At 42.5% G+C, this 20,932-nt stretch overlaps 1 protein-coding gene across 2 annotated transcripts in view; it reads left to right on the plus strand.

The window, feature by feature from the left end:
• Nucleotides 1-20,932, plus strand: part of dnah9 (dynein, axonemal, heavy chain 9) — a 223,534-nt gene that overhangs the window by 98,787 nt on the left and 103,815 nt on the right. For both annotated transcript variants that reach the window (XM_085171014.1, XM_085171015.1), the window contains 5 exons: nt 8,645-8,806; nt 9,646-9,842; nt 15,687-15,849; nt 16,055-16,178; nt 20,539-20,681. In XM_085171014.1, the coding sequence (XP_085027140.1) occupies nt 8,645-8,806; nt 9,646-9,842; nt 15,687-15,849; nt 16,055-16,178; nt 20,539-20,681 (789 nt within the window). The remainder of the gene's footprint in view (nt 1-8,644; nt 8,807-9,645; nt 9,843-15,686; nt 15,850-16,054; nt 16,179-20,538; nt 20,682-20,932) is intronic.

The following is a 20,932-nucleotide window of genomic DNA, read 5'->3' on the forward strand; positions in this document are numbered from 1 at the left end:
GGGTCCTCAGAAGGTCGGGTAGGCCGGAAGTAAACGGCTGTGAAATTGGACGGTCTAGCCTTCTGATTAGCGTCACCGCTGTCTCGGTGGAGTTTAATAAACTCGGCCGTCTGCTCCTTGCTATCTAAAATATAACAGGACACTGGCGTAAATTCTCGACTGTCTCATACTTCTGTTTAATCAGTTTTCTATTTGACGTTTAGTCAGCTGTGTAAAAATCAAGGAGGAACCCACCCGGGGGATTAATAAAGTTTTATTTTATCGAATCTAATAACTTTAATCTCAGCCAAACCGATTTACTCACGAACAAATAAAACACTGAAAAAAGCCCAACAATATCATTTTTAGGTTGTCTTTTTTTTTTTTTTTTTTTTTTTTTTTTTTTTTTCGCCTGTCCCATTTGGTTCTTTAGCCGTCAGAATTGTTGTCTGAAGACCAACAAGGATACCCAATGGATTTATTTTGCCAAATGGATCATCATGGCATTGCCGTATTGGTCCATTTGATCGACCTTTGTTTTTATTATTTATTTTATTTTCAGTTGTTACAGACGGGACAGACATGAGTGAGGGATAGGAAAGGGAGAAAGAAAGAGGAAGGAAAAGAAAAACAGAAGGGGAGAGGGACAGTGAGAAAGGGGGGAAGAAAAAATATCTCCGGGATCACCTGTTGAGAGAAAAAGAATAGAAAACAAGCAAAAAACAAAACAAAACAATGCAACATACTATACACAACACCATCGCATTAATCTAGCTAAGTGTAAACAGCAGTAAATACTAAATACTGAACGCCGCTGTGCAGCACGCAGGACAGACAGCGCACAATGTGCTTTGAAGTAGCAGCCAAGAAAGGTGTGATTTAAGTCTACGAATAGTGAACACCCATGTGCACACCTGTGTGGATCGGCGCGCTTGTATTCAAATGGTTTCCCCATGTAATGGTCTGCTAGAGGATGTAGAGAGCCATAGCCCCGTCCCCCAGGGCATGAAGCAGGCATGGAGGAGATCCAGGCCCCAGACATCCAGAGGCCCCAGAGTGCAAGAGCCCAAGGAGGACCACCGGAGGGGCATCCGTGCCACCTTCATGGGAAGGGCTGAGGATCCCCAGATGAGGGGTCACCCAGTAGCCACCGGGCAGAAGCTAGAGGGGGCTGCACCGGCGTGCCCGCCGGCTCTGCCGGCAGCCAGCTGTGCCAGAGTGAACCGAGCCGCAGGCACAGAGGCCGGAGGCCCGAGGGCCCCCCGCGCCCCGGAAGAGGCCTGACCGAGCAGCAGGCGCCAGGCCCCGCCAAGTAGTCACCGGGAGTGAGCTGGTACATACCTGAGCGCCCAGCCCCGGACACCAAGAACCACCAACGCACCGACCCCTGAGGGCATCAGTTACCGGCAGGGAGTGTGGTGAGGGGAGATAGGCCTCCACACTTTGGAGGGCCTTGGAGTTCCCAGAGAGGTGAAGTCTAAGACCCGACCTGACATATAGACACAGACAAACAGGCACACACAGACACAGACATGCATTCCCACCCTCATGCACACATATACAAACACTCAGCACTCGCCCAACGTAGGAATAAACGTAAATGGACATGTACACACAATCACACTCCCCAAACATACTCTATACCCCGGGTCCAGGTATCCTCACCCCCAGAGATGGAAACGGCACCCAGGCCCAAGAGATGTTACCCTTCCCTCCGGGGTGGAGGCAAGCAGACCGCCCCAGGCTCCGCAGCAGCAGGGAGGCCAATCGGACAGCCAGCATCTCTTCCCAGCCCCCCCGCCCCGATGGCTAGCAGAGAACGGGGGTGTGTTAAGACCCCATACCTCCCTCCTCCCGCTCAAGTGTAGTGTTGCTGCGTGTTGCTCTAAAGTGTATTTAAAACAAGGGAGAGCATGGTGCTGCTGCCAGAGAGCAGCAGGTGTTAGCACGGCCCCTCCCGAGAACCCTCAATGTCTACATGGATTTAAAATTGAGAGGTGGGCACCGGCGCCAGAGGCAGGTTTGAATACACAGACCGTCTACTGGACGCCGTTAACGTGCCCACCCTCAAGGCCCTATATATATATATATGTGTGTGTTATGAGAGTGTAAGTAATGTGGATGTCTAAGTTGTGAGATAAAATTGAGGCACAGGTGGCCAGAAGAGGACAGAGGGGGGGGAATGTCTCCCCTGCACCCTGGTGACACACCCATTTTTAGGTTGTCTAAGTGACTTATATATTACGTTTAACCTGAGTAGCGAAAGTCCGCGGTGATCTGAAAATGATGTGCCGGGAGTTGTGCCGTTCTCGGCCGCATCAGTAACCCTCGAGCTCCCAGCGAGCTATCGAGCTGGTGGGTAGCAGACGTCTCCAAAAACGTCGAAGCACTTTTGCAAATATGCGATATCTTGATAAACTGAGCAGATATTTGATGTTTACACAGCTACTTTCTCACCTGAAAATATGTTAAAAGTTTATTTTGTGACCCAGAAAGATTAGTATGAGTAATTTTAAAACTTAGTAGCGGCCACCATTGTTGGAAACTGGAGTTTGGCTGGGCCGCGCTATGAATTCTGGGATATGGTAGGCCACGAAGGACACACCCGACCCATCCTTCAAATTCGGGAAAAGGAGGACGCATTTGTCGGCTGCATTCGGAGGAGTCTACGAATTTGGACAGCCTTCGGCGCGTCGCTGTGACGTAATCGGTCTACAAATGCGGCCTCAGGAGGACGCAGCCCATGACCAGTGGTCGTGTCCAAATTCATGGGCTCGAAATTCATGGGCTTGAAACGGCAACTGACGCTAGAATAGCTAGACCTTCAGGCATTGCTAAAATACCAACATTTAGTGAATAGACAAGTACACAGTACAAAAACATTTTAGCATTGCCAAACACTGAAGAGAGCAATATTAGATAAATTCATACAGTCCTACATCACTGGGTTGGGGTACTTTTCTATAACAGATAATGTGGTAGGCCTCACTGAGTTTAAGGAAAGAAAGAAAAGAGAGAGCCAGATAAAGTTTTTAAACCATCCCACCACACCTGGCAAATCACTGCATGATGTAGATGCAATGTCAGCGTTCAGCCGTCACAAGGAGACTCTTTTTAGACCAGATTGTCAGATGAAGTATGCTGAGCCGTCTGCACTTTAAGATTAAAGCCTACTTATCGTCCTTGCCGATGCACTCACCCTGACCACCTAAAGACTTAGCTCCTAGGTCCTAGATCACACACATCACTGCCGTCAAAAAGTTGGGAATTAAATTGCACCACAACACTTTGAAGCTAGTGTTTAAATAAGCCATTCTGCCTCTTTCATCAAAATCTTTTTTTTTTTTTTTAATTGGTCTGCACAGCGAGATCGGACATCTAATAACCACAAAGAGGAAACAATGTCAAAGCTGTCTCCTCTCCCCATCCTGAGAGGAAATGTAAAGAAAGCCAGAAAATGGACTCCTGGAGCTTATTTGAAGTTTTTTTTTTACTCAGTTCTCGCCGCAAAGACCCGAGGACAGGTGGGTAGAGGCGAGACACCTCTTAGCTTACGGCTCTGCCTCGGCAGTATTTTCCCAGCCGTACCTCTGTGCTTTTACACCTTCAAAAGTGGGAAAGTATTTGGCTTGACAGTACAAACGTTTCCTCTCGTTTCAGCCATGAGGCCTAAATAGTTGTCAGTCAGTATTTACTAGCTTGATGTTTCCGATGTTTGCCTCAGCTGAGATAATTGGAGGACTTTTTTTTGTAATTGATTCTTTCCTCTTTTCTTCAAAACTTGGAGATGTAGCCAGAGGAAGCTGTCTCGTTATAATCAACACTAATGAGGCAGAAAGCCAAGCTTAGAAGCTCTGTGGGAGCTTGCAGCGGTCTGTGTAAAGGTGTTTTTGAAAGTGACAAAAGGAGCGGGTCCACAAAACAGTCAAGGCTGCATCTTGGGAAGATTGTTGCTGTTTGCTTGCAAAGTTCTAAGGTTAGTGGAGGTTGCTGAATAGTTAACAGGAGCTTTCTAAACTTTACCTTCCTTTACTCGCCAACTTTTTAAAGTACCCTGTCCTTAAAAAAGTTGGCGAATAGACAGACACATTGTCTCCATAAATCTTCAGTTTTCCTGGACTTTAGTTTGATCATTCCACCCTGTGGATGTTAAATTAAACGCACTATAAGTGAAGTACACTAGCCAAATTCCACTAATAGGGCTAGACAAACAGTTTGCCGTCCGACTGGGAGCATTGTGAAAGAGCTCCGTTTGCCAGCGTTCGTTCTCTGCCATGACCAGCGGGCATATCCATGGGCTTGTCTTCTCCACGTCAGCCTAAATGAGCTCCTCGACGCTCGAGAGGCGAAGGAGGAGACGGGGGGAAGGATGGATGTGGAGAGAAAGAGAATACACGATGGTGCGGAGAGACCAAAGCCAAACTGTACTGACTACACAATATGTCTGCATGATGCTCTGTAGATAGTCAGCTGGGTGCATTTGTTAGCAGGGGAAGCATTGTTTGGGGCTCGGAGCAGCTGTCAGGCTACGAGAAAAGCGAGCTCGCTGCAGACAGAACGACAGACAGATACACGCCGGCACCAAGTGCTCTCTAATCCCTCTCCTCTGAGTTGAACAAAGCAATGAAAGATCAGGGGCACAGAGGATGAGATAGTATGCCAAAGTCAGCTGGATAGAAGGAAAACAAAGTTCTGTCTGCTCTCAGTTTGTTCAAGTGATACTGCTAACAGCTACGGCTGTGATTATTACTGTTATATAGAGTTAGGTGCCATATGGTGTTTTGTTTTGCTCAAGCACACTTGTACACAATGAATGCGGGGAGTCGTGATTGACACCATTAAACAAAGAAATGAAGTAGAAAGAGCCGGATCTACTAAAAGTCAAAAATATAACATCATTCACACATTCTCAGGGAAAACGTCTTAACTTTGGTAGAGACGGAGCGGTCCATTACTCAGGCTAGGTTTGCATCTTAAGAACACTCATCCACACCCAGAGCACACCTCCCATCTGCACAATTACACAGTGGATTTAGCAGCCAGTTGTCTCATTCAGCCGGCTCAGATATGGAGTCAGATCAGACTCAGCTGGCTTTACCCCCGGAGATGATTCTGTTGATTAGAATAAGTTCTGGGGCTGGAAACACACAGCATCTGCTCGCCTCTGCCGCTGCCTCCTGGGTAACGCTGTGCAGAGGGGAACAAACAGTGCCTGGGCGCCTCTCCAGCCTGTTCTCGTCCTATACGGCACCTGTTATGTGACGCGGTGAGACTGTGACGAGATCCGCCTGGCTTCATCGTCAGCGTCCCCGTGGGAAAGCCGTCGCATCACACTGGCTTTCTCTAGAGATGCATTAATCATCAATCATCCACTAAACACTCATCTGCTCATTGTCGTGACTTTTTTTTGTTTTCATTTACGGGATGAAAAGAAAAACCCACAAAAACAATAAATTAAAAAAACACATTCATGTTCAGCCATGCTGGCTCAGTTGTTTTATAGATATTGTTGAAATTACTGCTTCTGGCCAAACTCAGAAGAAGATGAATCTTGATGATAGCCAGAAATAAGCTCTCACTTTTCCTTAAACACCACCACAGGGTTTATATTTTTAGTTGTCTCCAATTGCCATAAAATTTAAAACAGATATGCATCACAGCTTACTGTTAATAGGGACTAATTCTGCTCATTTCCATTTCCTCCATGTTTTTATTCCTGGACTTCGAGTAGCTTTTCATGATTCACATTTCAAAATAATCCTTGTTTTCTTGCCTTCGTGCAGCTCCTCAGTTCATCGCCTCTTAAAGACTTTTAAGCTTTCTTCCTCCTCTCTAAGCTAACTTTCTTGTGATTGGCTGCCTCTCATAAACACATGCCCCAGACAATCATAGCATGATCAGTGTTGCCAACTTAGCGACTTTGTCGCTATATTTAGCGAGTTTTCAGCCCCCTAGCGACTTTTTTTCTAAAAAAAAGTCGCTAGGGGGCTAAAAAAAGACGTGAAAGCGCATATCGCTTTTACTCTCAACAAGCAGGGGGTGCTGTAACGCAGTCAGTTCTTCTTTTACTCTTATGCTGTTTTGTGGATCAGGTTTAAAACTACTTATAAACACACACACAAAGTAACTCCACCAGAGTGCCTATTTCGGGTCACTGCCGGTCCAAACCCGGATTAAGGAGCAGGGTTGGAATTGTGACATTACAAAAAACAATAATTGCTAAAAGAAATTTAATTTGTAGTTCTAAATAAATTCTAACTGCATTTAGGACGTTTTTTACTCACTTTATGTCTCGTCCACGATGTTATTTCTCTCTCCAACAACGTAGGTTACAATTACATTAGCATGACCAATTATGCAAATTAGGTGATGACGTCATTTAGCGACTTCTAGCGACTTTTAGGACAGCCAATAGCGATTTTCCTTGCTGAGGAGTTGGCAACACTGGTCCCAGAATTCATAGCGCGGCCCAGCTCAGTTTCCAACAATGGCGGCAGCTAGTTAGTTTTAATATTACTCTTATTATTCTTTCTGGGTCACAAAATAAACGCTTAACATATTTTCAGGCAAGAATGTAGCTGTGTAAACCTCAAATATCTGCTCAGTTTATCAAGACACCACATATTTTCAAAAGCGCTCCGACGTTTTCGGAGATGTCTGTTACCCACTAGCTCGATAGCTAGCCGGGGTTCAACGCTCACTAGAGCCCGTGAGAACACCGGACTCCCGGCAAATCGTTTTCAAACCCACCACCGTCTTTCGCTACTCAGGTTAAACATATATAAGTCACTTGGATAACTTAAAAATGTTATTGTTTGGCTGTTTTTATTATTTTATTTATTCCTGAGTAAACTTTTAGGACAACCAATAGCGATTTTCCTTACTGAGGAGTTGGCAACACTGAGCATGATACCCCTCAGTGATATCAGAAAGAGCCAAGAATAGAAAAAAGCTGTCTGATTCACCATTTAGAGCAATCTGATTGCTCAGTTTTAGGCTAACACTTCATTCGTATGTCATCATTTGAAATCTTGGCTACTTGACTCATCAGCCTGTCAAAACTTTCATTTATCAGATAGCTTTGTATTTACATGTTGAATTGGCACATTTTTTGCTCAAAATATTCACAGTCCACAGAAGATGAATCAGACTGATGCCCCCCAGTTTTGAGGTGGGGGGGTTCTTTGATTTTAACCTGACTTTTTCGTGTCTGCAATGGATTAAATATTCAGTTTATCTACTAAAGTTTTATTTTTAAGACTCTTAACACTTCCTGCAAAGTCTTCAGTGTGCATATGTGTCTGCACAGGTAAAATATGTAAATTGCAGCAAGGCAGTAATTATAGCTCAGTGTGTACCATTATGGTCAAAAAGGACTAAAATTTCCATACGCAGTTAGTTTCGACTCCCTCTCCTTGAGACGTGCTTTCTTAGAAACCCATCAGTGGAGACAGTAGAAGCAAGACCTCCAGTGCTGGTATCAATAAGAACAGACACAACACTGATCAGGTCAGTATTGCATTAAATTGGAGCTGGATTGCAGTGTGGCTTGTATTCAATTCTTCTTTGCCGTCATACCTTGGAGGTCATGTATGAAATCTGAAATTCTTTGTTAACCCTTTAAAGCTGGTCGGAGCGGGCACGCTCCGTTTTGCGTGACTATTTTTAAATCCCGGTAGCAGAAATCGGAAGTGACGTCATTTTGCGGAAATGTAGTTTTTTACCATCAGGGCCTCATGAGCCTATACTGGTGTTTTTAAAAGTTATGTTTGACTTTATGACTTTCTGTGTCATTTCTGGGATGCTTAGGACTCATATTGCACTGCTGGAAATAGTTTATTTTGATGCATATGCTGCTTTTTTTGCAAATTTGCATTATAATATTTATTTTCGTTTTTCCTGCAGTGTATAAAAATTGGTGTATTTCAAAAATAAAACTATGAAGACACTCAAAATAAATTTCCTGTGGTGGGAAACTATTTTGTGCAACTTTTTTGTATTTACAATTTTGAGGGATAAGCCTCTTAAATTTCTCTAACTAGAAATATATGTTAAAAAAACAAAAACGATTTTCAATTTTTTTGTAGTTTATTGCACTTTTTTGCAATTTATGTAATTACTATGCACTTAATGCAGACATATTATTAAAATTTGGGCTATAATGGTTGTATTGATGTATATCAACTTAAAATGCTCCCAAAAATGGCACTACAGCATGTAAAAATATAATATAAGCGCTGGCGGACTTGGTTCTATGGTAGGTCTTAAAGGGTTAACCAGCACATATCTGAAAAAGTGCATTAGATGCAGTACTTAAATAAACTTAAATAAACTTAAATAAATGACTGATATCCAATTAAAATGTAGGTTAGAGCATAAGATTTGTGTTTAAAGCCTCTGTGGGAATGATGTGTGGAGTCTGCGCCTGATTTATTTATTTATTTATTTTGGTCACTCTTCCATCTCTGCACGCAGCAATACCTTTGAGACTACACGCTGAAAGAAAAGTGATCCCATATTTCTTAGTTTTATCTGACACACCTCCTAACAGCTTGTCCACTCAATATCCATTGATTTACCTGCAGTGAGTGTGCTGTGTTTCCCTCCTCGTTGTGGAGTAAACGGAATGAAACTTGAAACCTTCCTCCCTCCTTTCCCTGCTCAGGGCATTCTCTTCTGTACCGGTGAGTGTCTGAAAGCCCCCCTAGACCTGCTGAAAATCTACCTGCACGAGTCGAACCGGGTCTACAGAGACAAGCTGGTGGAGGAGCAGGACTTCCAGCTTTTTGATAGGCTGCAGGCAGACACAGTAAAGAAGTTCTATGAGGTGAGAGTTTTACAAAGTTCAGCGAAGGAAGACAAGAGCGGGAGGCTGGAGGATGGGGAGGGAGGGAAGTGCGGGAACATTAGGCTGCCTGCTCTGTGTCTGGACCTGGACATCAGTGGCCAACACAGCGAGGAGAGGAGAAAAAGGAATGTTGGGGGAGAATATTAATCAGTGTGGTGTGGGGGTCTGCCTGTCATGTCCGTGCTGTCAGCCCGGCAAATTGGAAAACATTTTAATGGTTTTCTGTCCACTGCTCCCTCACTGCACTCCCTAGCTCTATCACATGCACACTAGTCATCCCACAATGAAGAACCTGACAAGTGTATGTGTGCATACACACACAGAAGGAGAAGGGAGAGAATAACCCTGCTCATGTATAGCATTCACAGCTGGCAACTAAGGTAAACTTATGACATTTTGCCCCTGTGCCACAGAGCAATATGCAGCATGTTTTACTGCTATATTTATTCAAACAAGACAATGTTTAGAGACTTTTATAGTCTCTTTATATACTACACCTGAACGTGATAAATATGTAAGCTTGCAAAAAAGTAGAAAAACAGTCTAATTCATCACATCTACTGCAGCTATTTGTTTTCAGAGGAAACCAGCGTCCTGAAGAGACACAGAGTCTTTCCAGTCAAATGTTTGGGGCCTAACACTTGCCAGAGTGAAAATGAACTAGGTCACCCTCTGCGCAGCTGTGATATTCAGCTGTGTCCCTGTCCAGACTGTTTAGGCTTAACACTAATGTTATGCTGACAGGGGTAGTGTGTGGGTCTGTATGTATGTTTATCGCTGAAATGTGTGTGTTTGTGTTTGCGTGTGTGCCTCCTGAGGACATGGAGGAGACTCTGGAGCAGACCAGAGAGATGAACCTGTACTGCCACTTCGCCCATGGTCAGGGGGAGGCCAGATACATGGCTGTAGAGTCCTGGAGCAGCCTCAGTAAAACTCTGCTGGAGGTGCTGGATAGCTACAATGAGGTCAACGCCACCCTGAACCTCGTGCTGTTTGAGGACGCCATGGCTCACGTGTGAGTGGAAGTTTGAAACCCCGGGGAGGAGGAGGACTACAGATAGAGTTTAAAAAAATGTATCTGTTTTTTTTATTGTCTGTCAAGACAGTCAGCTGGCTTCCAAGGTATTTTAGGATTACCACTTCCATTTTATAGACTGTCAAACATAGAGACAGGTGAATCTGTGAAAAAATAAAAAATAGCATATATCATGACAATTTAATCCAGACTGGATGCTCAGTCTAAAAGTCTTTTGGTTGCAGGATTCAGAATCAAAAAATCAGTCGTCATTAAAGTTGATTTTTACAAGCAAACAGCCAAATACACCAGTCCTCTGTGCCACACAGTTCCTGTCGTCCAGAACGTTCGATCAGCGTTTTCTATTCCTAGAAATAACATCCAGATTTGTTACATTAACATGTTGCTAATATTTCTTCTATATTTGGTTTAAAACCTCAAACTGAATAAAAATGCCTTATTTAAACACCTTGTTAAGAAAACAAACCTAAACTGATTGAAGCTTCAATCAGGTCTCCGGGGGTAGAATTAGACTGATTAGAACAGGATGTGCTGCTTTTCTCTTCCCCAAAATAGCAGCTTCCTGAGCTGCTCCTCTGTGGAGAGTTTCTTTAACTAACAAGTCTTTAAGACTAAAAGAATTTAGACAAGTAACAGCAGCCACTTCACCGAGTAGATAAGCAGATGAAATAAATGCTAAAGAGATTCAATGTTTTTCAATAAAAAATGTAATTAAAAAAAAAAATCTGCATGTCACCCCGGCCTCTGTAGCCTATGTTTTGTTTTTTATTTTGCCAGTTTCCCGTCTTAAAGTCTTCTAAAATGTGTAATTATAAGACTTTTATTTATACGGCACATCTAAACTAACAGCAGATGACCCAAAGTTCTTTGCAGTCTAGGCCGATAGATTAACATTCAGTATACAAAGTAATTAGTGATCAATGGGTTTGTAGTAAGGAAAATAGCATGACTACATCTTACTGATGATTTGGTCTTTTTGTGGGATAATTAACAACATGTAAGAACAACAGAGATGGGCAGTAACGCGTTACTTGTAACATTCTCGCAATAAAAATCACGGTTTTAGTAAATGCAATAGTAATCCCTTACTTTACTCGTTACTTGAAAAAAGTAATGTGATTACAGTAACGCGTTACTATGGCAAAAACGGTAATTAGATTACCGTTACTTTCCCGTAGGAACGCTGCGTTACTGCGTTACTAAAACCGTGATTTTTTTTTGCGAGAATGTCTCATGACAGTGACGTAAGCGAGTGCGACGTTTGTGACAACAGCTGTGTGCAGATCAACAATGGATCATATATCGAGTGCAGAGAGAGTGTGAGCGTGCAGCGTTTAAAGCGTGGAAGTACTGACCTTACTTTGAGTTTGATTCCATAAAAAGTGACAAAAACATTAGTGTCCGTTGTGCGTGGGAAGAAAACTTCTTTGTACAGCGAAAAAAACCCTAAACTTCCAAACAAGCACCGAGTAGCTACGACGTAATGGGAAACTCACAGAGAAACTCGCCGATTCTTCCACTGACCGCTGCACACCTGCACCAGGGTAACCCTCCGCCTAGCCCACTCCTGCTTTACAGGTGAAAATAGAGCAACAGGACTGCTAGTCTTTGACTTTATTTATTTTCTGCTGTGTTTTACTTACATCTATTTGAAAGAGTGAGTGTAAACACAAATATCTCAAATATACATATCAAATATCACTCTTACATACATATATATATATATATATATATATATATATATATATATATTAGGGGTGCAACGATACTCGTATCGATATCGAACCGTTCGATACAGTGCTTTCGGTTCGGTACGCATATGTATCGAACGATACAACATTTTTAATTTATTTTATCAACTTTCCTTCTGATGATGCTGTCTGTGTTGAGCGCTCAGTGGATCTGCGCTCGACAGTGCAGCCTAGGCGGAGTAGTCGAACACAGATTCACTGAGCGCAGGGCAAGCTAGCGAGACAGAAGCTAGGCTAGTTGCAACATGGCAAATTGAACCTCCCCCACCCTCATTCAGATCTGGCGTTTGGAACTATTTTGGTTTTCATGTGATGTATGACCCTGAAGGTAAGCCTGTCATGGACAAAAGTAAAACAGTATGTTGGATGTGCCAGCAATGCTCAATTGGTGGGAACTAGTGTGTTAGCGCAGTTAGCTCGTTAATGTGTTGACGTCTTCCAGCCCCACTCATGAGGTGATCCGCGGTAGCTCGTTAACGGAGATTTGCCGTGTTGTGACGTTAATGTCATTTCAGATTTACGCTGACAGCACTAGTGGGAACACAACCAATATGACTGCACATTTACTCCGACATCATCCTAGTGCAAAGACAAGTGGAAGCAGAGAAAAACAACAAGCAGCATGCTACAAACTTTACCCGAGTCATTTAGACAGCCGTTAGCACACGATTCTCCTTATGGGGACCTGATATGTTTAATATGCTGCTGAGAATATAGCCCAGAAGAAGCGTATAGTATAGCTTTTATTTTGGAAAGAGACATTTCTCCATAATAAACTCTCTTTTCCAAAGATGAGTGATTCCTCAATCAGATACAGGGCTCGCAAAATCGCTAGCCCGACGGGGCTTTTTTCCAGTCGGGCTACCAAAATCTATCTCTGCCCTGCCCGTCGGCCTATCCTAGGAAGGAAAAATATATGTCAATGCTTTTGCATTCTTTTGGAAATGTAGCTGGGTAATTATGTCATTGGCATCGGCCACTGTCAATATGTGACATACTGAAATCGCGTTTGAATTTGCGCTTGTTTTTTGCTTTCACTTTGCAATCGCGTGAACTGTGTATAGAGAGCGACAGTACTGATTGGTGAGTGATGATAATTTGCGCACCAATTCCTCTGACATCGTCTTATCAATCGTTAGCTTACTATGCAAACATGACAAGTGAAATCTCCCGCAGCTTAAACATGTGAGAGGTTGATCGCGCAGAGAATCGCTGAGCGTTATGTTAGTGCGTGTGTAAAAGCAGCAGGATATATATTTTAGTTCTGCTGAGCCAAATAAGACAGGTCAGCGTGAAGAAGTGACAGCCAAAGAAAAGCTTACCACAAAACGGAAAGGTTATGACAAATCAGACTATAAGGAAAAAAGAAAGTGCAGCTTTATGGTTTCATGGACAAAAGAATTTCTGTGGCTGCAATATGACGAGCTAAATAACCAGGGCTGCACATAAGTGGTCCGCAGGTGCGCATTCGCTGTCAAAATAAAAACCCGCACAAGATAAGAAGTTGCAACGCGTGTTTGCGTACATAAGATTTTCAGGAGGACAGACATTTGTTTAGAACTCTTAAAGATGTCGAAGAAGCTCCTTTAAGCAGTTACTGTGATGTACCTCCGCCTCCAAAGAAATGTCAGAAGGAGTCCGAACCACAAAAGAAGCGCGTATTCTCTGAAAAGTGGTTGCAGGAGGTGAGCTGGCTTCAAACAAATGATGAACGCACAGAGATGTGGTGCAGAATGTGCCGTGAAAATTTAATAAATGACAAATTAATAAAAAGGCATGAACATTTTTTTTGTATCGAAAAAATATCGAACCGTGACACCAAAGTATCGAACCGAACCGAACCGTGAATTTTGTGTATCGTTGCACCCCTAATATATATATATATATATACATACATATATATATATTTTATGTGCTGGAGTGTGCAGAAAATAGGTTTAAATATTAAACCTATTTTCCTAAATAGGTTCCTTTAAACCTATTTAAACCTATTTTGTTTAAATATTAAACAAATTTCTTCAAGTCAGAGAATGTTGCATATAATTTAATTTTTGCTTCATGCATAAAGTTAAAAGATTAAAACTAATAAAACAAGTTTTAAAAAGAGACTTTTCCATTTGATTACATTTTGTATGATGGATTATGCAGAAAAAGTAGAATTGGGCTGAAAGATCTATCACTTTATCACCTATTCAGGTTGTAAATCGTGTTTTTAAAAAGTAACTAAGTAATTAATTACTTTTGAAAATAAGTAATCAGTAAAGTAATGGGATTACTTTTTTGGGGAAGTAATCAGTAATTAGTTACTGATTACTTTTTTCAAGTAACTTGACCAACAATATATTGGTCAAGGAAATATTCAGTGGATTTAAAATAACATTCTTAAAAACGAATGTGGACAAGTTTTTAGTAAAGGAGGCGATGACTGGTTAGAAAATGTGTGCAAGCAAAAGATTGAGTTCTGCCTGCTTATTCAATGCACTTTTTCAAAGTGATGTCACAATGCCACCACAAAGTCTTTGTCTGTAAAGGTCAGCTCTCTGGTCTAATGTCTGACACCTGTTATCAGCCAGCATAGATTTATGTCCTGAAATGTTAGCATGGAGTAAGATTATCTGTCAGACAGATACAGAAACTGTTTCTCATTGTTAACCAATAAAAAGAGAAAAGTGTGCTTTCTTACATTTATGGCTTTAGCTACTGTAAATAGTTCATCTCTAACTGTGATATCATATCTGATCTGTTTTTGGTACGAGATGTGGAGCTAATTGTAAATTCACTGTAACTGTAAGCCGGACGCACTCACATTAGGTTTGAAGCACTGATTGGATCTTAGGTGGAAGCTAAAAGTAGATGAGTTGAAGTATGGCATCTCAAAGGATGAAAACTTTCAAGTTAAGCCTTGCAGGAAGTAGAGTCAGCAGTTTGTGTACTATCACTGAAAACAGCTGAGTTAGCAGCTGCAAGTAGTCAAACTTTTACCTGAATATGAAAAGTGTCACTTGATTTTTGAACCGTGGAAACAACTGCCAAAGCAGTGAAAGCAATTAAAGTGAAAGAGAAAAAAGCAACCGAGTTGTTAATTGGAGAGATTTCAGTTCACTTGAATTTTAAAAGATCTAAACTGAAGCACTTAAGTGAGTTTACAGCATCAGAGAACTGACTCCTTCTCAGGTGTCAGATTAAGTGAAAGCATTTATTGTAAAAGCTAAAGTATCATCATGTCCAGCCCAGGACTGACACGGAAAGCATTTAAAGTGAAAAAGATAAAAGTATTTGAAGAGATTTAAGTGAAAATGGGTGAAGTTTTAGAAAAAACGAAGCCGTACTGTTGACGAACACAGTTCAAGACGTTTGGAGCTTTACACAACTACAGTTAAAATTGAATCTAAAGCTTTCAAAAGCTGCTAAACTGTTTTGAAGCACTCTCAGCAACTAAGTCGACATTTACAGGTAAGAGCTTAAAGCACTTAACTGTAATGTAAAAGATGCAAATGGCTAAAGTGGCAATTGATTGGTGAAGTAGATGCAGTTTGAAGTGTAATAAATCTTAGTCGGTGTGTCAGTTGAGTTTAATTTACATTAAACAACTTAGAAGTGAAAGCATAGAAGCAGAAGATGTATCTATGACTTGCTAATGTGGATGTGTAAGCTCGAAAAGTTGCTGAATCGTAATTAGAAGTGTAAGAAAAGGAAGCAACTGAACTGTCAGCGATTACATTTACCAGGCCGGCTGAAGTGAGAGTCTTTGGGCACAAGCGGAGCAACAGAAGCGATAATGAAGTAATTTCATCGACAACAGCAACACACGTCTTGTGTTACTAAAATCCTAAAGATTCTCCGGAGCAGCTGAGTGCGATGTTTGATATATTTCATTGCTGTACGTGTCAGTGGAACAGTAGACGGTGGTGACAGTTAGTATTAGAACGGAGAGAGCAGGAGACAAACCTTTTTGTCTTCTGCTATTTGTTGTATGAGTCAGACATTTTTATCCGGCTCTCTTGTCTCAACCTTTCATTCATTCCTCCCCCACACCTCTCCCACCCCTGGCTGTCTGCTCCTCCACACGAAGCTGCCGGATAAACCGAATCCTGGAGTCTCCACGGGGTAATGTGCTGCTGGTCGGAGTGGGCGGCAGCGGCAAGCAGAGTCTGACCCGGCTGGCTGCTTTCATCTCCAATCTGGAGGTCTTCCAGATCACCTTGAGGAAAGGCTACAGCATCGCTGACCTAAAGGTTTGAAGAGGAGTACTTGACAAACATATCATCCTGTAAAAGCATGTTTCATTTAAAATCTAACACAGTTTATTATGTGCATACACTTTTGCCAAACATAATCCTCTCAGTATATAAACGTAAAGCATGTATCGCTGCAAAATAACAAATCTTATTATGGTGCCACTGTTCCCACTCCAACCCTCCCACTCTCCCTGTCATCCAGAGTGACCTGGCGTCCCTCTACGTGAAAGCTGGCGTGAAGAATATTGGCACTGTGTTCCTAATGACTGATGCCCAAGTGGCAGATGAGAAGTTCCTCGTTCTGGTCAACGATCTGCTGGCGTCGGGTAACAGCAGGTTTTGCTAATTACTGCATGTCATGTTTAGCAAGAGAGAAATGCTTTCATTGCACAACAGCAACACATCACCGCGGTGCCATTTTCGGCACCATTACTCATGTGCTACCAACACATTATTGTGAAAAATTGCAGAGGAGGCTCAGACTCACAGCTACGTTTAAACGGGGCATTTTAATAATCTAATGAATGGAAATGACTGTTAATAGAAAATTACTGCAAAGCAATCTGCGCTAATGTTGGCTTGCAATAGTTTTGCGAGTGTACCGTATCACTTTAAGTAGGAAGATATTTAGGATATGAGGCATGTGCCAACAGATGTCGATGCATTATTTAGTGAAACACTGCTGCCTGCCTGAAAAGAACAAAAAGAACAACTGCACGGTTACCCGGGGTGCTGTCATATGTGCGTTACTGACACAATATTTCAAAATATATTTATTTGATGTCAATAATATAAACGTGTCACGGTCTGAACTTGAAACGAAAAGCGAGCCTTTATTTGGGCTGATTAACGTGGCAAACTACAGAAAGCACAAAACTAACTAGAAGCTGAACTGGGAAAACTAAGAACTGACACTTAACTCAGACAGCAGGGAAAGCAAAGACAGGGTGACAACGATGCATATGACGGAGACAACTGTGAACAGGACTCTGTGCTGGAACAACAAAGAACCGTGAAACGTATACACGTAAGCAACATGGACATGACCAGCACAGAGTCCTGAAACCTGCCGTAACATGGGGGAAGTTGAACAGACGACGCGGCGACAAACAAAGGAAGACTGAGGATTTAAATACACACATGAGGTGATCAGGGGAAGTGGAGACACATGAGGACACAGCTGACTAGAAGGAAACATAATGACAATACAGGGGAGAGTAAGGTCGTGTCCAAATTCATGGGCTGCGTCCTCCTGAGGCCGCATTTGTAGACCGATTACGTCACAGCGACGCGCCGAAGGCTGTCCAAATTTGTAGACTCCTCCGAATGCAGCCAACAAATGCGTCCTCCTTTTCCCGAATTTGAAGGATGGGTCGGGTGTGTCCTTCGTGGCCTACCATATCCCAGAATTCATAGCGCGGCCCAGCCAAACTCCAGTTTCCAACAATGGCGGCCGCTACTAAGTTTTAAAATTACTCATACTAATCTTTCTGGGTCACAAAATAAACTTTTAACATATTTTCAGGCGAGAAAGTAGCTGTGTAAACATCAAATATCTGCTCGGTTTATCAAGATATCGCATATTTGCAAAAGTGCTTCGACGCTTTCGGAGACGTCTGCTACCCACCAGCTCGATAGCTCGCCGGGAGCTCGAGGGTCACTGATGCGGCCGAGAACGGCACAACTCCCGGCACATCATTTTCAGATCACCGCGGACTTTCGCTGCTCGGGTTAAACGTAATATATAAGTCACTTAGACAACCTAAACATGTTATTGTTGGGCTTTTTTCAGTGTTTTGTTTGTTCGTGAGTAAATCAGTTTGGCTGAGATTAAAGTTATTAGATTAGATAAAACTTTATTAATCCCCCGGGTGGGTTCCTCCTTGGTTTTCACACAGCTGACTAAACTTCAAACAGAAAACTGATTAAACAGAAGTGTGAGACAGTCGAGAATTTACGCCAGTGTCCTGTTATATTTTAGATAGCAAGGAGCAGACGGCCGAGTTTATTAAACTCCACCGAGACAGCGGTGACGCTAATCAGAAGGCTAGACCGTCCAATTTCACGACCGTTTACTTCCGGCCTACCCGACCTTCTGAGGACCCGGCCCACGTAGACCGCGAAGGCCGGGTCCTCAGGAGGATGCAGCCCATGAATTTGGACACAGCCTAACACTAACTACAATGAACAAAGAACACCAGACAAAATAAAACAGGAAACACAGAGACATAGACATGGAGATAGAACATGAACTTAACCTAACCAGAGACATGAAACATGACAGGTAGACACACGGACCAGGGAGAGATGACAAACCAAGAAACCAAGGACTAAACTGCAAACTAGAAAACAACTAGATGTGTTAAACTACACATGTGGATACAAAAACAAGCATTAGAACTTAAACCCCGGGCCTCATGGCCCAGTACCGTGACAAAACGAATAAAAGAGCAGCTTGTGAGGCATGCATGGACAGTAGTGCGAACCTGGCAACACCATTACATGTCTATCATGAAACGCTTTGTTTGGTGTTCTGATGTTTATGGCAACAAATATCAGCAAACACAAGCTGGAATTACATGTTTCTACTCCAGTATACTGTTAGTAGTTGGTTTAGCTTAAATGGGAAATAGAAGGATTCGTATATAGCTTTATTTGGTGCATCATTTATCCATTAATACAACCACCTTTTGCTACACCCAAGTGCTTTCTTTTTAACACTCCAGAGTAACTAGTTCAGCATGCTCATATCGATATTCACATATTTTGGCACACAGCCTGGAGTAGCCAGGGATTGAGCCACCAGCCTTATCCTTAGCCTCCTCTATCCAGTGAGCTACAGCCAACTGTGAGCTTATTGAAGGCATTAGAGGTACATACTATGATACACATACTACATACTTTTTGCATGTGGCTTTAATCCAAGGAGAACATGACACTGCATTTGCAGGGAGGACAATGAAATTAATATAATATATACGGAAATCCAAAGAATTAGAATTTATATGAAAGGCTTTTTAAAAACATATAGATGTTAATAATTGCCTCGTGTGTGTGATGATGTTCATGTTTTGTTCAGACTGGCCCACCTGTTATAGGGAGGAGAAGTGATCCAGACACAATAAAGTAACATTTCTGGGGCAGTGCTGCGATGTATATGCATCCCAGGAATGTAGTAGTCATTTACAGTATTTGAAGTAAAACTCTGATCCAGTTGAATATTTCAATTTTGGAGGTCGAGTGTTTTCTCAACATGTGCGCAAAGGCAGGAAATCTCTCATCAACGGAACCACCCAACCCTCCCATCAGGTCCCTTACCTCCATTTTTCATTGGCATTAAATACTCATACAGTGTGAACTTGGAATAATTAAAGGAATGTGGGAAAGCATATTTAAGTTTTTAAATGTAAAAGCTATAATAATGGAAGTGCATCAGACGATGAAGTCATCAGCTGCCGGAAAACGTGATTGGAGATTTTTCAATGCAGAGAATCTGTCAGAAACATGTCCTCCATGTTGCAGGTTGTCGCAGTCCCTCCCTTTGATCTGCTCTCAGCGGGTTACTTCATAATGATCTCTTCAAACCAGCAGGAATGGGAACGGAGATAATTCACCATTATCTCTGTAATCATTTCTGCAGCTTACATAGCTAAAATAGTTCACATGTATTATTTAACTCCACATTTAAGCCATTCCATTGTGTAGCAAGAACATTCGACAACATGACGTCCAAGAATCAAGAGCAAAGTTTACTCTGGAACTCGTCCAGCAAAGTCATATTTTAGGGAGTTCTTCCACCTGAAGGGAACGAACCCTAGTCATGTTTTGGCTAACCTTTCAGAATATGACTGGCTGTATTTGGAACTGGGTGCCATTGGAACCAACTTGGAACCATGCCTTAAACACACATCTTTGATGCTTATGGAACAATGGTAAATGGCCTGTATTTATATAGCGCTTTACTAGTCCCTAAGGACCCCAAAGCACTTTACATATCCAGTCATCCACACATTCACACACTGGTGATGGCAGCTACATTGTAGCCACAGCCACCCTGGGGCGCACTGACAGAGGCGAGGCTGCCGGACATTGGCGCACTGGCGCCCGGCGCCAATGTCCGGCACCACCAGCACCACCAGTAGGCAACGGGTGAAGTGTCTTGCCCAAGGACACAACAACCGAGACTGTCCAAGCCGGGGTTCGAACCGCCAACCTTCCGATTATAAGGCGAACTCCCAACTCTTGAGCCACGATCGAACCAGGTAACAATGTTGTTACCTGGTTCTTGTTGTCAAATAAAAACAAATAAAATGAGCAAAAGCATTTGAGGAACTGAAAATTCCTACATGCGTTGCTAAATGCGTCCCTTGCTTTGCTCATCTCTGCTTCTGTGAGGCTGACTTAGAGCAGCGCTCTGCATTAGCATAAGTCCTCTGTTTGAACTCCTGCTGCCACCACCTCTATTAACAGACCCTGATTCGATATAAGAGTGCCGTTGCTCAGTGTCAGCTCAGATCCTAACAAGATAAGAAACTTCTTGAGAGTTCTTGGATAAGTTTAGCTCACTGACAGAAATTTAAAAAATAAAATAAAATAAATATATATATATATACACACACACAATCACTGCTGTCTGCACACTTGGTGGTCTCCTGGTAGCAGTGTGAATTATTTTATTCATTTCAGGAGAGATCCCTGACCTGTTCCCAGATGACGAGGTGGAGAGCGTCATTGGCAGTGTGCGGCCAGAGGTCCGTGGCTCTGGGTTGATGGATACGAAGGAAAACTGCTGGAAGTTCTTCATCAGTCGGGTTCGCCGACAGCTCAAGGTGAAGCAGTCCGACGCTTAGACATGCACAGGAGTGAAAGCTGTGTTTTTTTGCTATTTTGAATTTTACTTGTTATTATCAAGTTGCTCTCAGGGGCTCTCTTCAAGGGGGAACGTTTCCATTAATCTTTCCCACACAACTGCATCTGTATTTTATCTCCATCCACACTTAATAGAGCAATAACTTGCCGCCTCACACTCTAATTTACTATTCCTAAATAAGAAACCCCTCATACTTGGATAAACATCCAG

Source organism: Neolamprologus multifasciatus, chromosome 8 (genome assembly GCF_963576455.1).
Source record: "Neolamprologus multifasciatus chromosome 8, fNeoMul1.2, whole genome shotgun sequence".
Classification (NCBI taxonomy): Eukaryota; Metazoa; Chordata; class Actinopteri; order Cichliformes; family Cichlidae; genus Neolamprologus; species Neolamprologus multifasciatus.